Source organism: Mchenga conophoros, linkage group LG8 (genome assembly GCF_057382185.1).
Source record: "Mchenga conophoros isolate Kocher_MC1m ecotype Shallow Benthic linkage group LG8, M_conophoros_male_GT1.1, whole genome shotgun sequence".
NCBI classification, from domain to species: Eukaryota; Metazoa; Chordata; class Actinopteri; order Cichliformes; family Cichlidae; genus Mchenga; species Mchenga conophoros.
The window spans coordinates 18217576-18240536 of record NC_140533.1 but is presented as its reverse complement, the minus strand read 5'-3'; the positions used below and the strand labels follow the sequence as shown (position 1 = coordinate 18240536).

Genomic DNA, 22961 nt, shown 5'->3' with positions numbered 1-22961 from the left:
TAAAATCAGATTTGTCCGATGGCTCTGTATGACCATCACTGCAATTAAAATGTGATATTACAACTATAACAAACTCTCATATTTACCTGTATATTTCCCTTGTTACAGATATCGCATCGGAGACATTGTAAAAGTTGTTGGATTTCACAACCAGTGTCCCATCGTGGAGTTTCAGTACAGGTACAGCACTGGACAGCAGTACAGTTTTTCTTATACTGTGTGTGTGTGTGTGTGTGTGTGTGTGTGTGTGTGTGTGTGTGTGTGTGTGTGTGTGTGTGTGTATAAAGCATGACACGATACTTTCTCCTTGCTTCCATGCTCCATTAGACGAGGTCAGATGCTGAATGTTCGAGGAGAGAAAGTGTCAGAAGCGTTGTTCCTCAGTGCTTTGAAGAAGGCCGTCACTCAGTGGCCAGGAGCTCAGCTGGTTGACTACTGCTGTGCTGAGAGCGGCATCCTGGGTAATATTTGTTCTTGTTTATACCCTTAAATCATAGAAGAAAGTTGAATATGATGCGAAAACTATTGAACCCTTTGCAGCATATTTTATTTTATTTATTGTGGCATTGCAGGAGATACAATTGGTGGCTCGGACCCTCACTACCAGGTGTTCTTAGAGCTGAAAGGTGTGAGGAGGCTTACAGAGGAACAACGACATAAGGTAAGAGAAATCCTAATGAAGGTTCACCAACAGGCAGCATGTTTACAGTCTGTCATTAAATCACTCTACCTTGTCTTTTTGTTTGGTGTTTCCTCTCTTGCTTCCCAGCTGGACATTTCTCTCCAGCAGGATTCGGCCGTCTACAAATCCTTCCGTATCAAAGGCAGCATCGGGCCAATGAGAGTGCAGCTGGTGGCAGAGGGAGCGTTTAACAAACTTCGTAAGCAGATGATGGCGTACTCGAGCACCTCACCCAATACGTTCAAAATGCAGCGAGTGCTGCGCAGGAAAGAATATGCTGAATTCCTTCTGGGCAAAACGATTTCCTGAGATCACTTACAGACTGATGATATTGGATGTTTTTTATTTATGACTGACTTAATGAAGTGTGCCTGTGGGAGATGTTAACCACGATGCATTAACTCTGATTTTTAAACAATAAAAATGCACTTTTGACTTTTGACAAAATATCCCCGAAGTCTCATCTGTACAAAACCCCCAATTTAGAAGTTTCCCGAGTATTTCCAGTGGAAATTTTCTGGTGACACCAGCACGAGAAAATCTTTGAGCTGTATTTAAATGTAAGCTTCAGTTGCCATTCCTCAATAAATTTCACTTTACTTTTCTCCAATGTTTTTTTTTTTCTGGGCAGTTAAAGGAAAAGCAAAAGAACATGCTGTTAATATCTTGCATTTTTTAATGGAGTTGCTTAAGCTTTCATTTTATACCATCTGTTACTAAATGTTGCACCATCTAATGATCCCATTTTGTGAAATTACCTGTGATGACTAAAGCAGCATTTGGCAAGATTTAAATCTAGTACGCTACTGTTATGTGGCTGAATTTTGTGTTTTTGGTCCCTTTAGTATTGTTAGACAGCAGTCACAGCATGTCCTGGTGAAGGTAATTATGCTATTTTTAGCTTAGTTAATTATCTGACATCATATGGTTGTTGGTGGAAGTCGTGTTTTTTAGGTGGTTCTCTTTCAGATTGTGCAGATTTGGCCAGCTTCTAGTTTCATCTTAGAGTCAAGTGGATCCATCAGACCAGAAGAGCTGATTACTGGTAAGCATCCTTGGCCTTTAGACTGTAACTGATGATGCTTATGAAATCAAGATAGCCTTCAGTATCTGCCTGCTCGCATTGTTCACCACCTGTACAGCTTATTTCTTCAGTTACATCATAAACAATAGTGCAATAGGAGTGTCAGGACTTTGTTGTTACCACCAGAGGGAGCTAGTCTAATATTTAAGACATGCAGCATAATGCTATCTCCCACAGGTCCAGCATTTAACTGCTTGTCAGCCTTGACTGAAGCAGTGAATTCTTGTTGATAGCTCTGACTGTGAGGGCTCTCGTCTGAATTAATATCATCTTCTTATAAATAATCAAGGTTTTGGAAAAAAGGGGAGCAGACAAAGAAGACGGAGAAAGCGCATATTTATATGTATGTTGACTAGACTAATCCTCACATCCTTATTTGATTCTGTGAGATTTTCCTGTTGCCATCTTTAGCCTCAAAGAAAGTCTGAGTCTGAATAAGCCCCGGTCTGAGCCGACTGCTTCTCTCCTGTAGGTCGATTCGTTCACAAAGTGGGCTAATATTTTTAGAAACGCCCCATTTCAGCAGAGATTTGACATCGTTCTCGCTTTATTTTGGCTTCATAATGCCTCAACTGTATATACAAGTGTTACATTTTGGCTTAAGAAAGCTGGCAAACAGCACTGCATGGAAAAACTTAAAACAATATGGCACTAGTTTGATTTCAGGCCTTTTTCTTAAGTATCCACCTAAAAAAAAAAAAGAAAAAAAAAAGGTTAGTTTGTTTGTATTTCACAGTTGTGTATATGAACAGCATTATTGGGGTGGTTTCACATTAAAATGTATTTCTTGGCAGGTACTTTCATTCTTCCCTTTGCTGTTTATTCATTCCAGATTGCCTTCTATCTCTTCTTGGTTGTTTAGTTAGATGGCTTGTGTCTTCCTCTGCCTGCCGTCCTCATACGCCCAGAGGATTTACAGACACACAAACGCTCAGAGCCCGCGATCACACATCTGTTCTCTCACAAGTTAATTCATTGTAAACAGACAGATTTGAGAAAGGCAGGCTTGACTTCTCAATGGGATGCAGGGGGGAAGTGTGTTGAAGTGAGAGAAGGGATGCTGCGGGATGTGTGAATCGGCCTGGCTGCTGAGTTTATCTGGCATACAATTTAAATCAGGATTAGGGTTGTGGATTTTCATTCAAGTTTAGTAAATTACAGTCAGTTCAATCAGCAGAATATTCAAGGAATTGATTTTCAGATGTTATTATGTGCATAATTAAGGGGCCAAAGTGAATTTTACAAGCACGCCAGCAGTTCCCTTAAAACTGAGAACTATGGGAAATGTAGTTGGGGATAATATTTCACCTGACCCTGTGTGCGTCACTCTGTCACATTAGACCGAGGAGATGATCGTGAGCATGTTTAATGTATTAGCCTCTTTATTAGTGACAAGCAGCGACGGATGAACTACAAGAAGAAGGGACAATGAGATGTCATTAAAAATAGAAAACAGTGAATGGCTGCCAAGGCTTGAATAGGATCCGAGAGAGGAAACAATCCTCTCTTAAAAGCCTCCAAGCTTCTCTTTTACTTTCACTGTCTTTTTTTTTTCTCCACCTTTTTTGTTTCTCCTCCAAATCCAGCTCACCTCTGCTCCCAGCAATTAACATTTAATGTGTTTGTGGTTTTGTTTAATTATCCCCTAAAATACCCACCTTCGGTGGACGTAACAGCTTTCATCTCTTCTCTGAGGTGGCTATTCTCAGAAGTCTGCAGCTGCTTTCAGAAATGTTAGTCAAGATAAAAACAAATGTACTTTTTTTTTTCACTGAGAAGATTAAAAATGCAATTTCTGGTGAGAGGAAACACCCACACTGCTGCTGAATCTGCTAAATCTTTCCAAGATTACCAACCCCCACAAGAAATTTCTATTATATTTCTTTCCTCATCATTTTTGTTTACTTGACTCCCAATCTGCATAGAGACACATTTGATGGATGGAACAGAAAATATGTAGGGAAGATCTCATTCTTTTTATCTTATTTTGCTATATTAGTGGGTATTATCGTGTGTGTTGTACGTCTTTTGAGTCACAAAACAGCCATAATAAAACATTCTTGAGGCCTATTGACTTCTAATTGGAATATGGAGGATTGTAGGATTTATTCTAGGTCTTTCTCTTACTTCTTGACAAAACAAAGCAACTGTAGGTTTTCATTCAGCACCTCATACATATACCAGTGATTTAAAATGTACTGATGAATGTGCTAGTTAAGTAAAAATGCTGAAAACCTCCTTCTAAATTAATAACATACCGATCAAAATACAATAATACAGGCTTATAATATTAGCTGCATGACCCCCCAAATAACCCCTAATATTAGGTTTCACGTTCAACATTTAATATTGATCACATTAATTAATAGCAATGGATCGTCTTTCCCCGATTACTACAATTTTAATGAGATTGATTTTGACAGGATTCTTCGAACACGGAGGGGAGATGATTTATCTTCCCGATGAGAACGTTCACTGTCTAGAGGTATTTCCCCTCGTTGGCTAAGCCGTATTGCTTTCTTGGGTCAAAGTGAGTTAGGTTTGGGGGTTTTGGCATCGCGTTGTCACGAAAAACATCTCCAGGCTTATCCTTTTAATCCGCTCTTAGCGGCTTTTATCCCAGAGTCTTAACTCGCTCATGGATACTCCACAGGGGGTGACAGGGCAAAGGCAACCAGCCTCATTTTTAATAGTCAAGATGGAAATTAACAAAAAAAAAACAAAAACTCTAGGAACGGTGTTTTGAAGCTGTGCCTCCTTTACTCTGCAACTTGGATAAAATAAATAAATTAGAGGACTTTGACAGTCTCCCTTTAGCCAGGCTCCTTTGACAATACAGCACACAGTCCAACAGAATACAAAAGGCTTCGTTAACCGATGTGCAGGTAATCCATCTTTCCTTGCTTTGCAGACATGCCCACAAAAGCCATGTGCTGATAGTACCACTGCTGGGTGTGATGGTGCTGTCAGATGCTCCCAAAGCCTCACCCCTCCCTCTTTCCTCTACCTCTCCCTTTCTTCCCTTACTCTCTTTCTCCCCCTCTCTCTCTCTATACCCCCACCACAGATGAAAACAGGTCCCTACAGAGGATGCCTGTATCTCATTGGCTGATATATCACCGGCGCGGATGGGAGCAGGAGTGAGGGAGAGGGAGAGTAGCGAGGAGGGGAGAACGCTCAAGAAGATGCAACTACTCCCCCACAGCATCCTGACACATCACTGAGCATCACTGAAAAGAGGTGTAGACACATGCTGTTATTTTTCGTCGCACAGATTTGCGGTCCTCTTTTAAATGGAAAGCGCAGCGCACTTGGAGGATAACTTCCTCCACACTGCTGCCGGGATCGGCGCTCCGACTGAAAGGTGCAGACAAGCAACAGCTGGGCTCACTGTTTTGAAGCTCTTTGGATCTCAGAGTCAGTTGCACTTGATCCCTTCTTCAGCTGCTCGTGACCGTGACTCTTAATTTCTCCTTTTCGAGACTGCACCCAAACCTCTGCATTGTTGGAGTGAGCTATTTTAGTCCTCCCAAAGCCACGCTGTTGATTTACTGAGAAGGCATCGCTCGGGGAAGGGTGGCAGCATTTACTGTAAATGTGCATCCCTGCGGCTGGTGCCAGAGAGTCACCCTCAAAGTCTCACGCACCTGCTGAGACTCCCTGGAAGCTACCTGCTGTGCCTTTGGGATGGTGTGACCTCAAGCTAGCAGGTGACCTTCCTAAATCGGGGTCAAGATGCCGGTGATGAAGGGCCTCCTGGCCCCACAGAACACCTTTCTAGACACCATCGCCACACGCTTCGATGGCACACGTAAGTGTCCTGTGAGGCTGAGCTTCTCTGATAAATCCTCACTCAGTGAAAAAAAAAAAAAAACCTGGTAGTTTAGGTTGCTGACTTGGATTTTGCCTCATTTAAATCTATTGTGTGGTCATTTGTCTCCTCTTTTCTTGTCAGTTTTTAAAATACAGCTAATAAACTAAAGTAATGGAAGTTTTGTGGCTGGCATCAAATCAAATACAGACTCCTGTGCTGTGTTTTCACTGTGAGAGACCCGACTGCCTGAATTAAAATTTGTTTCTCTTCATCCTCTGCTTTAAACTTGGGCAGAACTTGGATTCAGCTCTTCTCAGGTCATCACAATCAGTACAAATGTCCTGACTAAAATAGCATCTGCTGCTGGTTCCACTTGAATAAAAAAAAAAGAAAAGAAAAAGTTTTCTTGCACTCAACATCTCACATTTGTTTCACACATTTAGCCTCACAGTAGCCGAGCAGCCATTAGGCAGCACTGCCATTTTTGCTTAGCTCGTGCCTCTTGTTTTGCACCTTGTGCCCCTCTCAGGGGAGGTTGCGGCTCGTTGTAAATAAATGCCACGGGGACGTCTGTGTTTTGTTTGTTTGTCGATTCAGCCTGTCCTCCCTCGCCTGGTTTCAGCAGCCAGATTGAACGGATGGCTCGCTGTGATTCTTAGAGCTCGGTCTCCGTTCCACTTGGGGAAATATAAACACAGTGAAATGGGAGACATTACCGTGTAAGTGATGTGCAGGGTATGCAATTATAGCTTCAATTTGCGAGCCGGGTATTCTAATGAGATATCTCTCAATTTCTTAAAGCACACTTGCACTCACCTCGTCGCGAATTGTTCTTGTATCTGGGCACTAAAGGAGCTGAAAATACAAAAGTGGAGTTTTGTGAGCCGAGAGGATTCGCACTCAGTCTAGAGATGATGTGACTACTGCACAGTTCAGCTGGAGGGCCAGGAGGTCAGACAGGTCCCTGTGTGCCCTTGAGCTAAACATTTCAATGTTGACAGTAATGTTGAGAAACATTCAGTGCTCTTTAGGGTGTTTCAGGGTGTCATAGGACTCTTCCACATTTACTTGTTGTATTTTGGTCGTACAGCCATTAGATCTGGAGCTGAGCCCACTTCTAAAACTTCAGAATAAAATACAAATGACAGTAAACAGGTGACAAATTAAAGGAAAAATATTGTCTTAGTAGGATGGTGGACCACTGAGTGCCCTCAGATCAACCTCATTGTTCATTAGCTTTAATTCTACAAGTCTTACAGTCGCCCTATAGATTTTTCTCATTTAATAGATATTTCCTTACTTGCTGAGAGTACAACAACTTTGTATTGATTTGACACTTCTTTCTAAGTCAGCAGCCACATACAGCTCATTTTGATCTTAAGTGGGCTGGATCAGTGAAACTTCCCTTTCTGTGAGCGTGAAGAAGTTTAGCTACAACTTTAATCCCTGAGATGTATAAAAATAAGAAAAAGAAGTGCAATTTCCACAGCACGTCTCTAATTTACTTTAAAATAGTATGAATAGCCATAGGAAAGGACTTTATCAGTAGCCAGAGCTGTGAAACGTATGAAAATATGGTTAAAAGCCCAAACTTTATGCACTTCACATTTTCCAAAGCCGTTCAGTGAACCAGAATGAAGTCTGTGTTGGGCTGAATCTAATCCCCAGGCCTTATTTATGATCACCCTTCCTCTAAGTGAACCCAAACCACTCAAGAGGATACCTCCCATGGGTTAACTAACCCACCAGATGCCCTTGCTGTTAGTTAAGTGTTCAGGTTTTCCTTTAATTTGTCATTTGTTTATATATACTGTAGTGCCGGTTTTGAGTGTGTAACGTTCATTCAGAATAAAAGATAAATCAATAAAAACATGTAGCCATTAGCGAGACGTGCATCTAAAAAAATTTTTCCCCAACTCATTCTCATCCCTGCCATAAGGCTGTGGCTCCTACAGGAGTGGCAGAGTGCCCACTGCTCAAAATAGCTTCCTTCCTGTTGCCCGGGTGACAGGGTCCTGCCACTTGACATGGATGATGCTCGAACACTTTGGACTCGGAGAAAAAGATGGTCGACTAAAGAGAAAACACTTGAACTTGCTTTCTAATTAAGGACTTGTAAGCAGCTGGTCTCTTGTTCCAGGAAAGAGCATCTTAAAACAAGTGGCATTGTGGGTCGTGCACCTGCAGTCTCTCTTCTGTGTCGCCCCCAACTGCCGTCGGTCTGGTGCATGCAGCATTCATTAGAGTGTTTGTTTTTGTGGGTTTCACTTGGATGTTTGAGCTTCACTGGATAGAATTTAGACACAGGGAACCTGCATTCATATTTTCAGGATGGAAGAAAAAAATTGTCTGATTTGTGATACTCCAGTTCGCTTTGCTGGAAAATCAGTATTAGGAGTCCTAAAATATGCCTGGAGAAGATTCTTAATTATTTTTACAAGACTTATTTTAATGTTAAATTACTGCAAATTAATTGTATTAATTAAAAAAATTAAGTCAAGTCAAACTCAAGATTCAGTTAAATTTGAAAATGAATCTTCATGCGCAGGAAACATGTAAAAAGTAGCAGGTCTCAGTTTAAATCAGCCAACACATCATCACTAAATGTGCAGTTACACAAAGACAACAGACCATCAATTAAACCTGCTACATCATTTACTAACTGTTCAATATTGAAAATAAAGTCAAAGAAGTTCAATTAGATCACAAAAAAAAACTCTTCATGAAAACATAACCCTTGGCTTGACTCACCAATTACAGTTTATATTAGCTCATCAGCCACTTCAATAGGTACACGTTGCTAGTTCCAGGTTGGACTCCCTGCTGCTGGAAACCTTGTTTGAATATTTTGGTCCATATTGATGTGGCAGCTGCGCATCCATGATGAGAATCTGACGTTCTACGGCATCCCAAAGGTGCTCATTTGACTGTGATCTGATGACTGTGGAGACCCTCTGAGTACAGTGAACTCATCGTCATGTTCAAGAAGCCAATTAGAGAGTTGTGAGATGGTGCGTTATCCTCTGGAAGAAGAAAGTCAGAAAATGGGTACGCTGTGGTCATAAAGAAATAGACATGGTCAGCATCAATAATCAGGTAGATTGTGGAGTTCAAATTATGCTCAGGTAGTATTAAGGGACCAAACTATGCCAAGAAAATATTCCCCACACCATTACATCACCACTGCCAGCCTGAAACTTTGATACAAGGCAGGATGAATCCATATTTTCATGTCGTTTACGTCAAAGTCTGACCCTACCATCTGAATGCTCCAGCAGAATCAGCACTCATCAGACCAGGCAGTGTTTTTCCAGTCTTATGATCCAGTTTTTGTGACCCTGTGTGAAGTGCAGCCTTAGTTTCCTGTTTTTAGCTGACAGAGGTGGCTACAGGTGTGGTCTTCTGCTGCTACAGCTCATCTGCTTCGAGGTTCATTTAGAGATGCTCTTCTGCATACCCTGGTTACAGCGAGTGGTATTTAAGTTTCTGTTGCCTTCCTATCAGCTCAAACCACTCTGGCCATTCTTCTCATTTCCTTTAGAGAACTACTGCACAATGGATACTTTCTCTTTTTCACACCATTATCTGTAAAACTGTAGAGATGAATTTCTGAACAATTCAAATCAGCCCGTCTTTCACCAGCACCATGTCACATTCAAAGTCCCCTTTAATCCCTATTCTGATGCTCAGTTTAACCTTCAGCAGGTTGTCTTGAACATGTCTGCACAAAATGCTTTGAGTTGCTGCTAATGAATTGGCTGGCTAGATATTTGCCCTAACAAGCAGTTGAACAGTTGTGCTTAATGATGTGACTGATTGTATTATGTGTTATTTATGCATTATTTACACAAGGAAAATTATTTGTAGATTTCTATATGAAACCTGTGCAGTCTTTTACTTTTACAATTTCTATTATGTTAAATAAGTTAATAGTATCACATCATTGTACACTGAACACCAGTTTCTTCTCAAATCTAATATTTTTACAAGCAATATGCAATGCAGTTTAAAACATAAACTGATGACGAGGTAAAAGTTTCTTACAGCAAAAATGGCTAAGTCCATCAGTCTGAGTAAAGAATGTATTTAGATCAGCGGAACCAAAAGAAGCTCCCCTGCTGAGTGAGCAGCCTCGCAGTCAAACATTGTCCAAAAATTTTATTTAATGTGCCACTCCAACTAAGCCCCTGCCTTGACTGCCATATATAATAAGAGCAGCATCTGAGACAGTTATTTCATCATTACATTCCTGCATGTCCATGTAATTATTTCCACTATCCAAAACAAGGCTACGTTGTGCTTTTGTGCATCTGTTTGCTCTGACGGACCAAATAATACATTATCTTAAAAGCCCCAAATCTTACAGTCATTATCTATCGTGCAGCTTCACGTTGAGCATTTTCCGGGTGTTTCAGGGTAATTTCTCCACCAAGAGTTTTTTTTGCGTGTTTCTCCTCATAAATATTGATGTGGCTGTGCTTGACCTTAAGAATAACAGTTATTAAAGCGAAAGCAATTTTAAGTTGCTTATAATTTAACGGTTCCTGGTCTGAGACAATTACCCAGCTGAACAGCCCTGCGGTAAGCAAAATGTCAGGGCAGGTTAGGTCGGATAACCTTTGACACACACAGCACAGTATTTGGCTCACAGCAATGTCAGCGTCCATGTTTCCCAAAAGGAGATGTCTCCCTGTGTGTATCTGAGTGCCTGTGCTCAAGGCAACAAAACCACATCACGCTCTTTCAAAAAAAAAAAAAATCTCTTTGTTGGTTTGAATAGTCTTTCTTTTTTTATTATTATTATTTCTGAAGGGCAATTATAAAGGATCAAAGGTCAGGGTGAAGTTACAATTGCAGTTCTGGCTGTAGATTTGTTTTGCACGTCAGCAGTCTGGATGCTCATCCTCAACACTGCCTAAAAACCAGAGTTTCCATTATACTGGTGGCACTGTGCTCTGCCTGTGTGTGTTACAGTATAGATGCCCATCCTTTATACCCAACTCCACCTCCCTGAGCTCTTGTACACGACCTCCCCAGCAGCATTTTTACACTGACAGCAGTGCTCACCCTGCAGGGCAGCGTAACCACGGGGCAGCTGCCGGCAAAGATAAGAAGTGGGTTTATTTTCCCCCTAAACACTTTTCTAATAAAAGGCAGCTAAAGAACCAAAGAGGAGCCAGGAAAGAATGTCAGGCTGACGCTCACGGAGCTCATTGTTACCCAGCTGATGAGCGGGTCTTAATAGGCAGCTGCAGAAACCAACACCAAATAGAAGCCAGATAATAGCTGAGACTCTTTTGTGGCTGTATCCTTTGCTGCTCTTTTTGTTTTGTTTTTTTAAAAGTCAGTGGTAACAGGTGGCAAAGTTTGATCTGTACATTTGGAATAGGCTCTGCTGTAATTGTTCAGGTTGGTGGTTGAGTCCCCAGGTGGCTTACTCCATGCATGTCGGTGTTTTCAAGCAAGACACCGAAATAAATCTGCTTCTAATGTGCAGGTCTGCACCTTACATTGCAGCTCCGCCTCCATCGGTGTGTGAATTTAGGTGTGAGTGGGTGTGAGGCTTTGTAAAGCACTTTGCACTGTTCTTGATATAAAGGCGCTACGGAGCTGCAGTCTTTTTACCTTTAACGGGAGTTAGATCACGACTGCACAGATACTTTTTTTCTGTCTTTGCGTTTAATTCAAACATCTTTATTAATCGTTGACATCAAAGTGACTGATTTTCCCACGTGCCTCTTTGTCAAACCAGTGACCCTTTCCCCCTGCAAGCCCACTCCTTCTTGTGCTCTCACCCATCTGCCCCAATAAGTAATTACATGCTACTGAGTGGTAATTAGCTTCTGAGGAAGTGGCCAGGCCTCTTGGGTTTCATCAGTCTTTTATGCACAGAAGAACTCTTATATGGACACGAGGCCGGCTGCTTGATGTTAGCAGTAGCATGTAGTGTCATCATGTCAGATTACAGTTGTAGCGAGTCAGCTGAGCGGCTACTGGAAGCAATATCCCTCAGAGGATTACAGACTAAGAATTGAGGCATTGTCACAGCCACACAAACGCATGCACAGACAAAACTGTTTACAGTGCGGTTCATGTGGTTGCTGTATAGCTTAACTTATTAATGAAGAAATAAACATGCGACTGTAGAACTGAAATAAATAAGGTGAAAGGTCTTTATTCAGGAAATAAAATGGTTATCGTTGACCAAAAGCCAGTAGGATTTTGGATTAATTTGCATAAAATAATCTCTGTGGGAAATAAAAGTTTATGAGACTTGCACATGTTATTCAGCAAGTTAGTCTTTTTCACCTGCAGTAACAAAATAATTTCCCAAATTTAGGATAAATAAAGCATATATTTTCTTAATGAAGGTGACAGCACCTCATTTAAAAATCATTTAAAACATCTTTGACAGCTGTAAATATTTAAAACCTTTTACCACATGACTACTCTGCAGTGGGTTATTTATGATTATTTGACACTTTAAATGACAAGAACGTCAAATTTTTATTTTGTTTTGTTTGTTTTTTTGCATTTGTGAAATAGCTATTTTTTAAATTACAAACAAAACTGGACAATAATGAAGTGGAGGAAAAACTATCCAATAGCATGTATAGTATACAACTACTTAGTAAAGCAGCTTTGAAGGTCTGCACCTCTCAGAGCCTACTTTGATAATAAAATAAAATAATTAGCAGCCTATTAGCTTTATACAGTAAAAGTAAACAAAAAATAGGAAAGTTTCAATTTGATTTTGACAAAAGTCCAGCAGCAGATCAAACATACCAGGAAGCCAGCAGCGTTGGTGGTGAAAGCAAACAAATCTGTCCACACGCTGTTAAATTCTCCATTTTCTTCTGTGTTTTTAATTTTTAAAAATTTTGAAATCCATAACTAGATACTGTACTTTTTTTGTTCTATATCACTGCATACCACCTTAACTGAGGTTCACAGGGAGTCAGTAGAGATGGGCAAAAGCCACAGGTTCAACACCCCTTATCTCACACCACCAGCAACAACAATTGCTTGACTTAATCATCAATTAGTGAATGAATACAAAAACCTACATGATGACTGAAAGAGTGGAACTTGAAATAAAATGCTAATTCATTTAAAAGTTTTAGTGCACTTTAAGAAAACCTTTCCATTTGCCCATCCATGAAACTTTGCACACCTCCAAACACAGCATAAAAGTTTTTCCCTTCATGGCCCGTTGGTTCTAATGTTTCCTTATAAAGTGATTAATGACTACCCCTGCCCTTGACCTATTTAGAGGACCGATTTAGGGATGCTGAGTAGAGATGTACCTATTCTTAGGTAAACATTACATAAACCAGAGATGAATGCGGTTGCTCTCTGACACTTGCTGGCTCACTGAGTTAGAGTGTTAGGAATTTATAGAACATGAAAAACAGGCCATGTTTCTTTTTTTTTCCAGCTGGATAGGCAATCACATCTTGTTCCGCCATTGTTTCTCAGGTGAAGGGTTTTTTTAAGATGTGAAACCGGGTGTGTGTGTGTGGGGGGGGGGGACGACTGAGTTTTTTAGGATGCTTTCTATTCAGAGTTGTGACTTTACCTGCAGAAAAAAAACCTGAATATACAGTATCATAAAAAAATAACAGGTGTGAATCTTTGTTCACAAAGATCTGCAGCAGAATATGGAACAGAAATAGTACAATTTCTCCTTGCTGAGCACCATCAAGCCATAGCATAGACTGGCATAAAACTTCCTCTGCCTGCTGATGGATCAGACTAATGCCTGTCTCCTTCTATAATTCCACAGTGACAGTTTAGTTGCTGCTCGCTGCACACCCAAGAAAGGTTGTCACCGCTCAGAAAAGACATCCCCTGTGGACTGCTTTCTGTTCAGCCCGGCCAATTAAAGTGCTAGATTGTGGAAAGTGCAGCAGCAGCTGTTTAATACTCCTTCTTAGACTTTCTCTCTGTGGAATCGTGAGCATACAGAGCAGTCTATCGGTCTGTCTGTCTGTCTGTGTGCTGCCTCTTACTCTCTGGGCACAAATTCTGCAGTTTGATGTTTTCAATTTGACAGCAGAGACAAGTCAGTTACTTTGCTGAGGCCTCAATGGTAACTTGTTCAAAGAAATAATGAGCAAATATGCATAAATACTTCCTGGATTATTACAGCAAATTCAGTATAAAGATGAATGACCTTTTCAGTAAAGCAGATTTCAAACCACAAATATTTTTACATACCCTTAAAGTCAAAGTAGTGTGTTTTCTAACATCTGAAGCATCTATTCTATGAGATCCACGCTGTATCTACTGCTTATGAACAACATAATGCAATCTAAAGTAGTAAAGCCATACTTTTTGTGCTGACAGGTTCAGCTACAGTATCTGTTAATGTTTCTAGCTTCAGGCTGTTTATTTTGTCTGCAGAAGTCATTTTCTACCAGACTATGTTTCACTCACCACATTCTGCCTGGAAGCCTGTAGGTGAGGAGTCACAAATCTAGTGTAAGCTGGTGGTTGTTTGACACTCGCTGAGCATTTGTAAGGATACAAAAACTGGAGACTGATGATTGTTTTCTCTTCTTTGTTGCAAAGTTGTGAAAAGAGACTGAAATATGGGTTTGACTGTGTGTCCTAAAGAGGAAATGAATCAGGAAAACAAAGTGGTAATATCAGCTCAGTGACTGAAAATACCCAGCATTATCCAGATTAAATAAACATTATATAATATGGTTACTTTTTTATCATCGCAACAATGTGTATGCTTCTATGTATTGCATTTAGAAAATGTGGGATGTAATGCAACACACTAAAAAAAACCCAAGTCATTCTGGTATACACATAACCAAAATGTTTGCCATACAAAGGAACCTCACTGCAGCAAGGTCACATGCTTGTAGCAAGCGAGGGAACATGTGACATCAAACTCTATCCTGTCATCAAGATTAACATATGTAGATATGCAGAAGAAATGTAGAGCCTTTGAATACTACAGCCTTGAGTTACTGGGATAAGATCTCAGACCGACGAACGTGCTTTGTGGCTTTATGTCCTGCAGAAATAACTAAACAAGAGCTGTCCGTGGTGCTGAAATGGAACCAAAGCAAAGCTGTTTTGTTGCAGAATTAAACAAGTGCAGAGGCAATAACCACATCATACGATCCACATGTAAACTAAAGCAAATATTCCACCACGTCAATGTCACATTTGCATGCTTAGATGTTCTGCAGCTTTCACTGAAGTACACTGTATTTTCTAATCTGCAGCTCCATAAATGTGGCATCACATCAGTCAAACATAGAACAAACAGGTAAATGAACCTGTTCAGTCAAATTAAACTGAGTCACTCACTCTGGCACCTTATGAGATGAAATTGAAAAGGTGAAATTGAGTGTGGCTTTATACTGGTCATTCTTAAAGCATTTGCTTTCTTTCTCCAGTCATACTTCATATTTATGTTTATATTCCACTGGCACATTTCCATTTTCCTCCATCTCTCTATTATCCACTCGATTTTTAAATTGAAGAGTCAAGACTCTTCTCGGTTCATATCCTCAAATTAGCAGTAAGCCTAAAGCCCAGTGGGAAAATCGTTTTATGTCATACTGTCTGCAGTGCATGATGTCAATTTCTTTCAGTATCATTCAACATTCCTAATAACCACCATCAAAGATCCAAAATGACCTGATGAAGGCTTGGGGAAATTAATTTCGGCTGAAAATGAATCCACACTAAACTCTGATTCATGTTTTCTTTGAAAAGCTTTGACGTAAATTCAAAGAACTAACTGGACTTTGATTCCCTGTGTGAAGAAGAGATAATGTATTAAACACCAGGCTAAACATGATGCATGAAGCTCGGCCTTGCTTGTTACTGACATTCATATCAAAAACCTCTCTGTTTCACAAACGCATGTAAAAAAAATCTACCTCTGCTTCTATACTTCTAACACATCTTTACCTTCTCATGTTCCACATCACAGACAGTAATTTCCTGCTGGGTAATGCCCAGGGTCACCGTGGGTACCCCATTGTGTACTGCTCAGATGGCTTCTGCGAATTGACGGGCTTTACAAGAACTGAGGTGATGCAGAAGAACTGCAGCTGCCGCTTCCTGTACGGGGCCGACACCAGCGAGCAAGTGGCCCAACAGATGGAGAAGGCTCTGGAGAGCCGAGAAGAGTACCAGGCTGAGGTCCACTTTTACAAGAAGAACGGTGGGTGCATACTGCAGAAGCTGTAGAAATAAAGTAGATCCCAGCTGCTCCAATATTATTAACTACATTATTTTGTTTTGATCAACCAGCAGCCTGATCAAAATGAAAAAAACATTTTTTTCAACATTTTGAAGAGTGCATTTATTTTTAGATGAGAGCTCAATGTTCTGGTTGAATTATGAATGCAGAATTTAAAAGAGCGGTTAAGCAGTGCCCTACGTGCTTTTTAGAGAGTTGGTGTTCCTCAATTTTCATTATAATTAATACAAAACAATAAGATTAAGGCAGAGTAAGAGGTTCTGAGAGGAGTTGTGTACCCTATTTCCACAGCTAATGCAGGATAAGGTACTGTACGTAGTGTCTTGAATTACCTCCTTCCTTCTAACTTCTGGCTAATCCTTCTGACTCAGAATATGATGTCATGCATTAGGAGAGAACATACAACACTGTTTAAGCCTCATTGATTGGCACGCAGGATTATACTCATTCGACAGAGGCTCAAACCTGCTTCCTCAGGGTGTGTGAACTGCTTATTATACAATTGGATTGTCAAATCTGGACTTTAACAAAAACACGACTGCTTTTAATCTTTTTATTTCTTATTTTTTTAGAGTAAAGCAAGTAAAAGTAAGGAACTGCTGCTAAAACTGATTTTTAATTCACCACAGTTAATAAAAAGTAGACACCAAAAAAGCAGAAGGCTAGAACAAAGACTGTGAAAGTCAAAAAGGAAAATGCAGTTTGAAAGCTAGAATCTCACTTGGCAAATGTTCACGACTGGTAGAGTATATAAAGAAGTCTGTCACCGAAGGAATTCACTACACGTAAACTCCTCTAGTGTGTACAATTTGCAAGCACAAACACTCACAAATGGCTTGCTGCCTGTTGTATTTACACTGACAGGCTTGCACTAAAACACCACCATCTACAATGTTTTCTTCCCCCTTCTTTCCTCCCTGTCTGTGTTTGACACACGAACAAGCACACTATAGAGACACTAAAGAAGATGTGAAACATCTGTTTGGTGGCAGAGCACAATTTCTACAGAGTCTGCTAATGAGCATACTGGTTTCTGGTGGGGTCTTGGATCTGTGCTGTTCCTTCCCTCTCTTACTTGTTATATCCAACCCTCTAACTTTCTCTTTCACTTTGTGTTCTATCCTGCAGATCACTGTCTACAGCTAATTTGGGGCATATTTATAGAAAGGCTATGCCATATGCCAAGGATATGACAAGTAGCCACAGTTCAGCGATGGTGACATGATGTGAAATTGCACAACCTTGGCTTGAGAAACTGATGCCATTAAGGCAATGGGGTGCACAAGACCCCACGTGAATTTGATTGCCAATCAGGACCTCTAGACCACAAAGGTTTGGCGTAATTAAATTCAAATCAACCAGAGAATCACCACAAAACAACCAACAGGATACAAAGGGATCACAAATATAGAAAAAACCAGTGTGATGAGCCATAAAGAGATTTTAAAGAAAGACAGGAAGAATGCACACTTTCCAAAATAAATAAATAAATACCAAGGACACAGTGACTAAATAAGGCCCCAAATACACAGAAAACAATCAGTTGTGAGCCTCACTGAGACTGAAAACAAGTACAAAGAGAAAGTCCACAGAGAGTCTAACCACACAAATGCCACAAAGTAAAGACAACCAGCAAAAACAACTCAACTAATCTCAGGGAATACAACATATAAAGAGTATGCCAACATCTTTCAGTTTACCAATGGGACTCAAACTGATATCTGGTCTGGATTAAAGTCATCAAAAGGTGGAAGGAGTCTGGGTCAGCTACACAATAGGCTGTACGACATTAAATCAATAAAGAGAACGAAAACTAAACAAGAAAAGCTTCAATAAACAGGACAACTATCCCCCCAAATGAAATAAATAAAAGGGAAGCAGGGACCCGAGGATGCTGGAGAGTAAAGGAAGGAGAGAGGGTGGAGCAGAACAAAGAAGGAAGCAGGAAAGAGGAATTAAAGACAAACAGCCAAACAAACTCTCCAACTAAATGTTGTACCTCTTCCATCTCTTTTCTCCAGTGGGCACATTGTTTCATAAAGTTTATTTGGAGGTACAAACAGGTTTTTTCTTTAATTAATATGCCATCATATTATTCAAATCCCTTTTTATGCTACACCAGCTTTTCTTTAAAGCTCTACACGGCACAGGATGAGCATTTGTCTCCATTCTCCAAATGAGGTGAAAGGAAAACTATTACTAAATGATCATTTCTGCTTCTGTTGCAGGTGTGGCCTTCTGGTGTCTGTTGGACATTGTGCCCATAAAAAACGAGAAGGGCGAAATGGTTCTCTTTCTCTTCTCATTCAAAGACATCACTGACACCTACGAAAAGGGCCGCCTCAACAGCAAGAAGGAATGTAAGTTGAAAGGTTTGTTTTTAGGGGGGGGGGGGAGAAACTGCTTTTATTTGCTTACTAAGAGCATGATTTACGAGCGGGTCATGCTCGAGCCCCTAGCTTTCATTTTCTCTGTGTGTTCTTGTTCATCACTGTCACATCCTACACAGCAGTTTTGTTTGGGCTGGCAGTTGTTCATTGAACTCAGACAGATGTTTCTAATTGGGAGTTTGATTCAAGCCGCAATGTGTCTTCAAGTGGAACCTGAACACAGTCTGCCACAAATACCAATGCCAGGGGAAATACGCCCTTGTTTTGGCAACATGAATTTGGATAAGAGTCTTAGGATAGTGGAGCTTGTGTTTTTGTGTCTTAGTTGTGTAACTACACCAGAGAAAAACTTCAGATATTGAGTTGGATGGCACTGGTTTTTTTTTCTCATATATCGCCATCTCACAACAAAGTTTACAGCCTTGCGACTTAACTGAATCTGTGTGACAGTTTCAGAGGACAAGATGCACAGGGGGAAGAGTACTTCTCACTTCAGTGAGGCCAGGAAGCATGGACACACCATGCTGTACCAGCTGACCAGCCAATTCTCCAGTGGAGGCAAAGGAGAGGTCAACCTGGGTGGAGTGAGTATACCTCTATCACTCATATTTGACTGGATGTGATGGGTTTTTTTTCTATTTTTCCCTGCATGTCATCTAAAAAGATAAGCAGAAGTTGCTTAGACATGCAGCACCTTCACACCTGAGCTTAAATTATTAATTCTGACATCTAAAACATGAGATTTTAAGAGGACATTATCAGGGAAGTCTTGGTCCAGATTCCAAGAGTGTGGCCTAGCTCTGTTAAAAATTAAACTTATGACTTTGCTATTTTTGGTGCTGTTTTAATCCTACTTTTTTGTATGCAAGCTGTTGTTTGGTGGATTTAAATGGACAAAGAGCAAGGTCAGTGCAACAACTGTGGTTGATTGCAAGATGGCTCTCACTGCTGGTGAGGGGCTATTGGTCATAGATTAAGCTGAATGCATCGTTCTAATAATTTTTTTAAAAACATGCCGACACCTCCCAAACCTTTGGGTTATAGGTTATTATGGCAAAGGTCTGTTCTCATAAATAACCTCTACTCTCAGCTTCAAATAAGGCTGCTCTGTGTAACACTAAAGTATCATACAGAGTCCTGGGAAAGTTATTTTCACATTTATTTAACTACCTAAAGTTGGGTAGCTGACCCTCTAATTCATTTATTAGCAGGTTCTAGCAATGCACAGTCAATTGTATTCTCACCTGTAGTCTTTTTAGTCGCTCACCTGAAAGTTTGTTGTGCGCCCCATCCTCTTCATATCACCAGCAGTTACTTCCACTCATTTTTGCTTCACGTCACCAGATATAATTCACTTTCAAAGGTTTCATGTTGCCACAAATCACTTTCAGTGTCATGATTTTTTTCCCCTTCCTTTTATTTCTCATAATATCAAGTGGACAAAATTATACAATTCTATGTGAATTTATGTTTTGTTTTTTTGTTTTGTTTTTTTAACTTTGGTTTCTTTATTCGAAGTAATCTGTCAGTTGAAAGCAGCATCAGGAAAGGCACTCTATACCTTCTCTGTTCTCCAAAGCATTAAATAAATGAAAAATAGCTACATAACAATTACATAAAGGTTAAGTAATCAACAGAGAATAAGCTTCATACATATATACAATACTGGAAATAAATAATTAGTTAAAAATAGTCAAAAAATGTCTGCAGGTGGAAAATCTTTAACAGTTTAGTGGTTAGACAGCAAGCTAGCTATTATGTCTAAGATGCTAATAAGCTTAGCAAAAGCCACAACTTTTAATTTTCCTGGTTCCAGTTTGTGTCATACTTTTCACACTTACAGTCCATCTACAGTAGCTGCCAGTAGTTTGTAGATTAGTCCATCACTTCCAGGAAAATACAGTTAGCAATATTATCTGCCAACATTAGCCATTAGAAATATGGCGATCACTGACTGGTCACTAGAGCTGTGTGACTAAGGCCTTATTCACTTGATTCTTTCATTGTCACCATGATTGTGACGTACAAAATGTCACTTGATTGAAAAACCTTAATGTGGGTGAGTGCTCACCAAGCTGACCAGCTAAGCTAGGTTAGAAAGCTGCATTCACAAACTATACAGGTGCACTGCACATAGCCACAAATGAAGGCTACGTATTGCACAAATTTGTTGGACAACAAGCCATAATATTATCAGGTAATCCATTAAAAATGCTTCAGTATGCTCCAACAGGATCCAGAGTAAGGCCCAGCAGATCGCTGTGGGCTTCAGCTGCCTGTTCACAACACCTGTCAATCAATGTGGCACAGCCTAATTCAGCTGGATAAAAAAATCCCCCCAGTCAGAGTTTGGTTGGCCAGATCCCAGTAAACTAAATGTGGGCCAAACACTGTCTTTCTGTATGACAAAACAGGCCATGTCAACAACAGTGAGAGGCTGAATTCAAATTTTTATATGTAACTTAAAGATAAAAATACAACAAATAATTAATGTTCTCTGATTTTCTTTTAGCATGTACATCCCAAATATATTACTTGTCCAATTCTCAGTCTAAACAAATAAGGATTAAAGGATGCTTAAGTTTGCTTCGTTAGCTTAATTTTTGGTGATTTCACAGTGCCTACATCCATTTTTAATTTAAAGTCTATGGAGGCTGCTATACACCAGCATGCATTCACTTAAATTGCAACTAGGCCATTAATGTAATCTATAAATTTAAATAGAATGTAAATGGATTAGAAGAGCAACCTGGCTGATATGTTAATGTAACTAAATAAATTCCCTGTTTTCTGTTTTAGGATAATTTTGGATCATTTGGATATCATATCTTTTGCCAGCCCTTTGTAGATAGGAATACCACTATTTTGTCTATTTTTTTTTTTCCGTGTATGTGTGTGTTTCAAGGGCCTTTAGAGACCTTTAGCTGTGGTTATTATTTCTACATAAAAAAGGCTTTTATAGGCTTGAATAAAAAGTCATGCCTCGCTCCATGCTGTGATATTCATGAGAACAAGCTTCTGTTTTGCCCTCAGATCCAAACGGGAGCAGTTTTTCTGACAGAGCACCATTTTGAGATAATCCCACTCATTCCCCACAGAGGTTCGGTTACTGACCGAGTCTGCACTCAAACCTGTCCTTCAAATATGTGTTTGATCACAAGGGACTAAAAGCAATTCAAAACTTTTCAGGGATAAAGGTTTTGGTTTTTTTCGAGTGAACCTGTGAGACATCTGCGTCTGGTTCAGGCAGAAAACATTCAAAATACATTTTTTGAATAAAAAGTGGTGCGTGTTTTTAGAGGATCATTTAGCTGTTAAGTGCCTGAAACCAAAGCACTTGTTAATTTTAGTCCAAAAATTGAGTGGCCCAGTAAAACTTTACAGCTGAATATCATTATTTTTAAAGTGTTTCTGCCATTTTTACACTATGTCGCTCACCTGACACTGAATTTTAAGCTCCCACAGCAGTGACACACGGCCAACCTTTAAAAGAAACGAGAATCTCACACAGGATTGCCCTTTTTTAATTTCACCGCACATAATTTTGCAGGTATATACTGCTCAAATATAAGAAGTTACAGTAAAAGTCAGAATAACTGACTACTGAAAGCTCATTTATATTAGAAAATAAAATAAACTGTTACTAAGAACCCAAGAGACAAGACATTTACTTCACATTGCAGGTAGTAGTGTCGACTTTTAAATAATTATGACCAATCAGAGCGTGGATAAGACAATGCCAGCACTTTGAAAGGGTCACATTGGTATTTAATTGAGAAATCAAGCATGTTTACACTCAGTTGAAACAGCACCAAAACTGCGGGCTTTAAGAAAAATAGGAAAAAACGAAGTGATAATACTCTGCTGCATGCAGCTGACCCGCATCTTGTTAATACTTCCAAAATCAAAATCTCGACTGCTGCTTTCAAACCTGACCTGCGGGTGCCTTCATTGGAATCGGTGTGCTACACCTCCCTCCATCTGCCAAGCCTCCTGCTGCACTCCTTTTCCACCTACTTACAGATGCCAGTGCTGATACCATACGCGCACCGATCACACACACATTTGAAAGTGCACACACATTTCACAAAAACATCCAAACAAAAGAAGAGAGCAACATATGACCATAAAATCAACATTCAGATTCTATGCCAGCTCTTGAGGATGTATTTTTAAGTCATTTCTCAGGGATATTAATACAAATTCAACACATTTCTGTCTCTCATGTCCTCCCCTTCTCACACATGCACACACTTTTTACAAACCTCCGTTATTCCCCTACTCCACCTCTACTACCAGAATAATCGTTTTAAAGTGTTGAGCAAATTCCCAGAGAGATTAGATTATTCTTTTCCTATGAACACCGAGCCAAGGGCATCTTCGCTAGGGACAAAATAGTTGCAGAGAAACAATCGATAGCTCACGATCTGATATGTAACTCCTATTGCAGCGAAGGGAAGACAGGTGTGTATGAAAAGTAGCACATCAGCAGACCAGTGAATGCAACACGTTTAAAATCCACAGCAAAGCCAAAGACGGAGGCTGAATTTTAGTTTATTTTTTTTAAACTTTTGAGTTAAAATGTGACTTCAGTGCACAATAAAAGCCCACACAAGCCAGTGCTCTTGCCTAATTTATTCGTGACCTCAGGGACTGATAGTCGCATAAAAAGGCAATTTCCAGCAGCATCATATCTTTCTGAGCCAACATGTGATGATGCAGTCTTATAAACGCGGACGCAACGAGCATGTGTTGAT

General features: G+C 40.0%; 2 protein-coding genes across 4 annotated transcripts in view; both read left to right on the top strand.

Moving 5' to 3' along the window:
* Window positions 1–1270, top strand: part of ghdc (GH3 domain containing) — a 51150-nt gene extending 49880 nt beyond the window's left edge. The window contains exons 8-11 of one of the 2 annotated variants that reach the window (XM_085284674.1): window positions 109–180; window positions 328–461; window positions 573–661; window positions 770–1270. In XM_085284674.1, coding sequence (XP_085140800.1) covers window positions 109–180; window positions 328–461; window positions 573–661; window positions 770–991 — 517 coding nt within the window. In that variant the 3' untranslated portion in view covers window positions 992–1270. The remainder of the gene's footprint in view (window positions 1–108; window positions 181–327; window positions 462–572; window positions 662–769) is intronic. The other variant, XM_085284675.1, reaches the window with a different exon arrangement.
* Window positions 1271–5442: 4172 nt separating this feature from the next.
* kcnh4b (potassium voltage-gated channel, subfamily H (eag-related), member 4b) overlaps window positions 5443–22961 on the top strand; it is a 37986-nt gene continuing 20467 nt past the window's right edge. For both annotated transcript variants that reach the window (XM_085284672.1, XM_085284671.1), the window contains exons 1-4: window positions 5443–5577; window positions 15542–15775; window positions 18043–18174; window positions 18655–18788. In XM_085284672.1, the coding sequence (XP_085140798.1) occupies window positions 5502–5577; window positions 15542–15775; window positions 18043–18174; window positions 18655–18788 (576 nt within the window). In that variant the 5' untranslated portion in view covers window positions 5443–5501. The remainder of the gene's footprint in view (window positions 5578–15541; window positions 15776–18042; window positions 18175–18654; window positions 18789–22961) is intronic.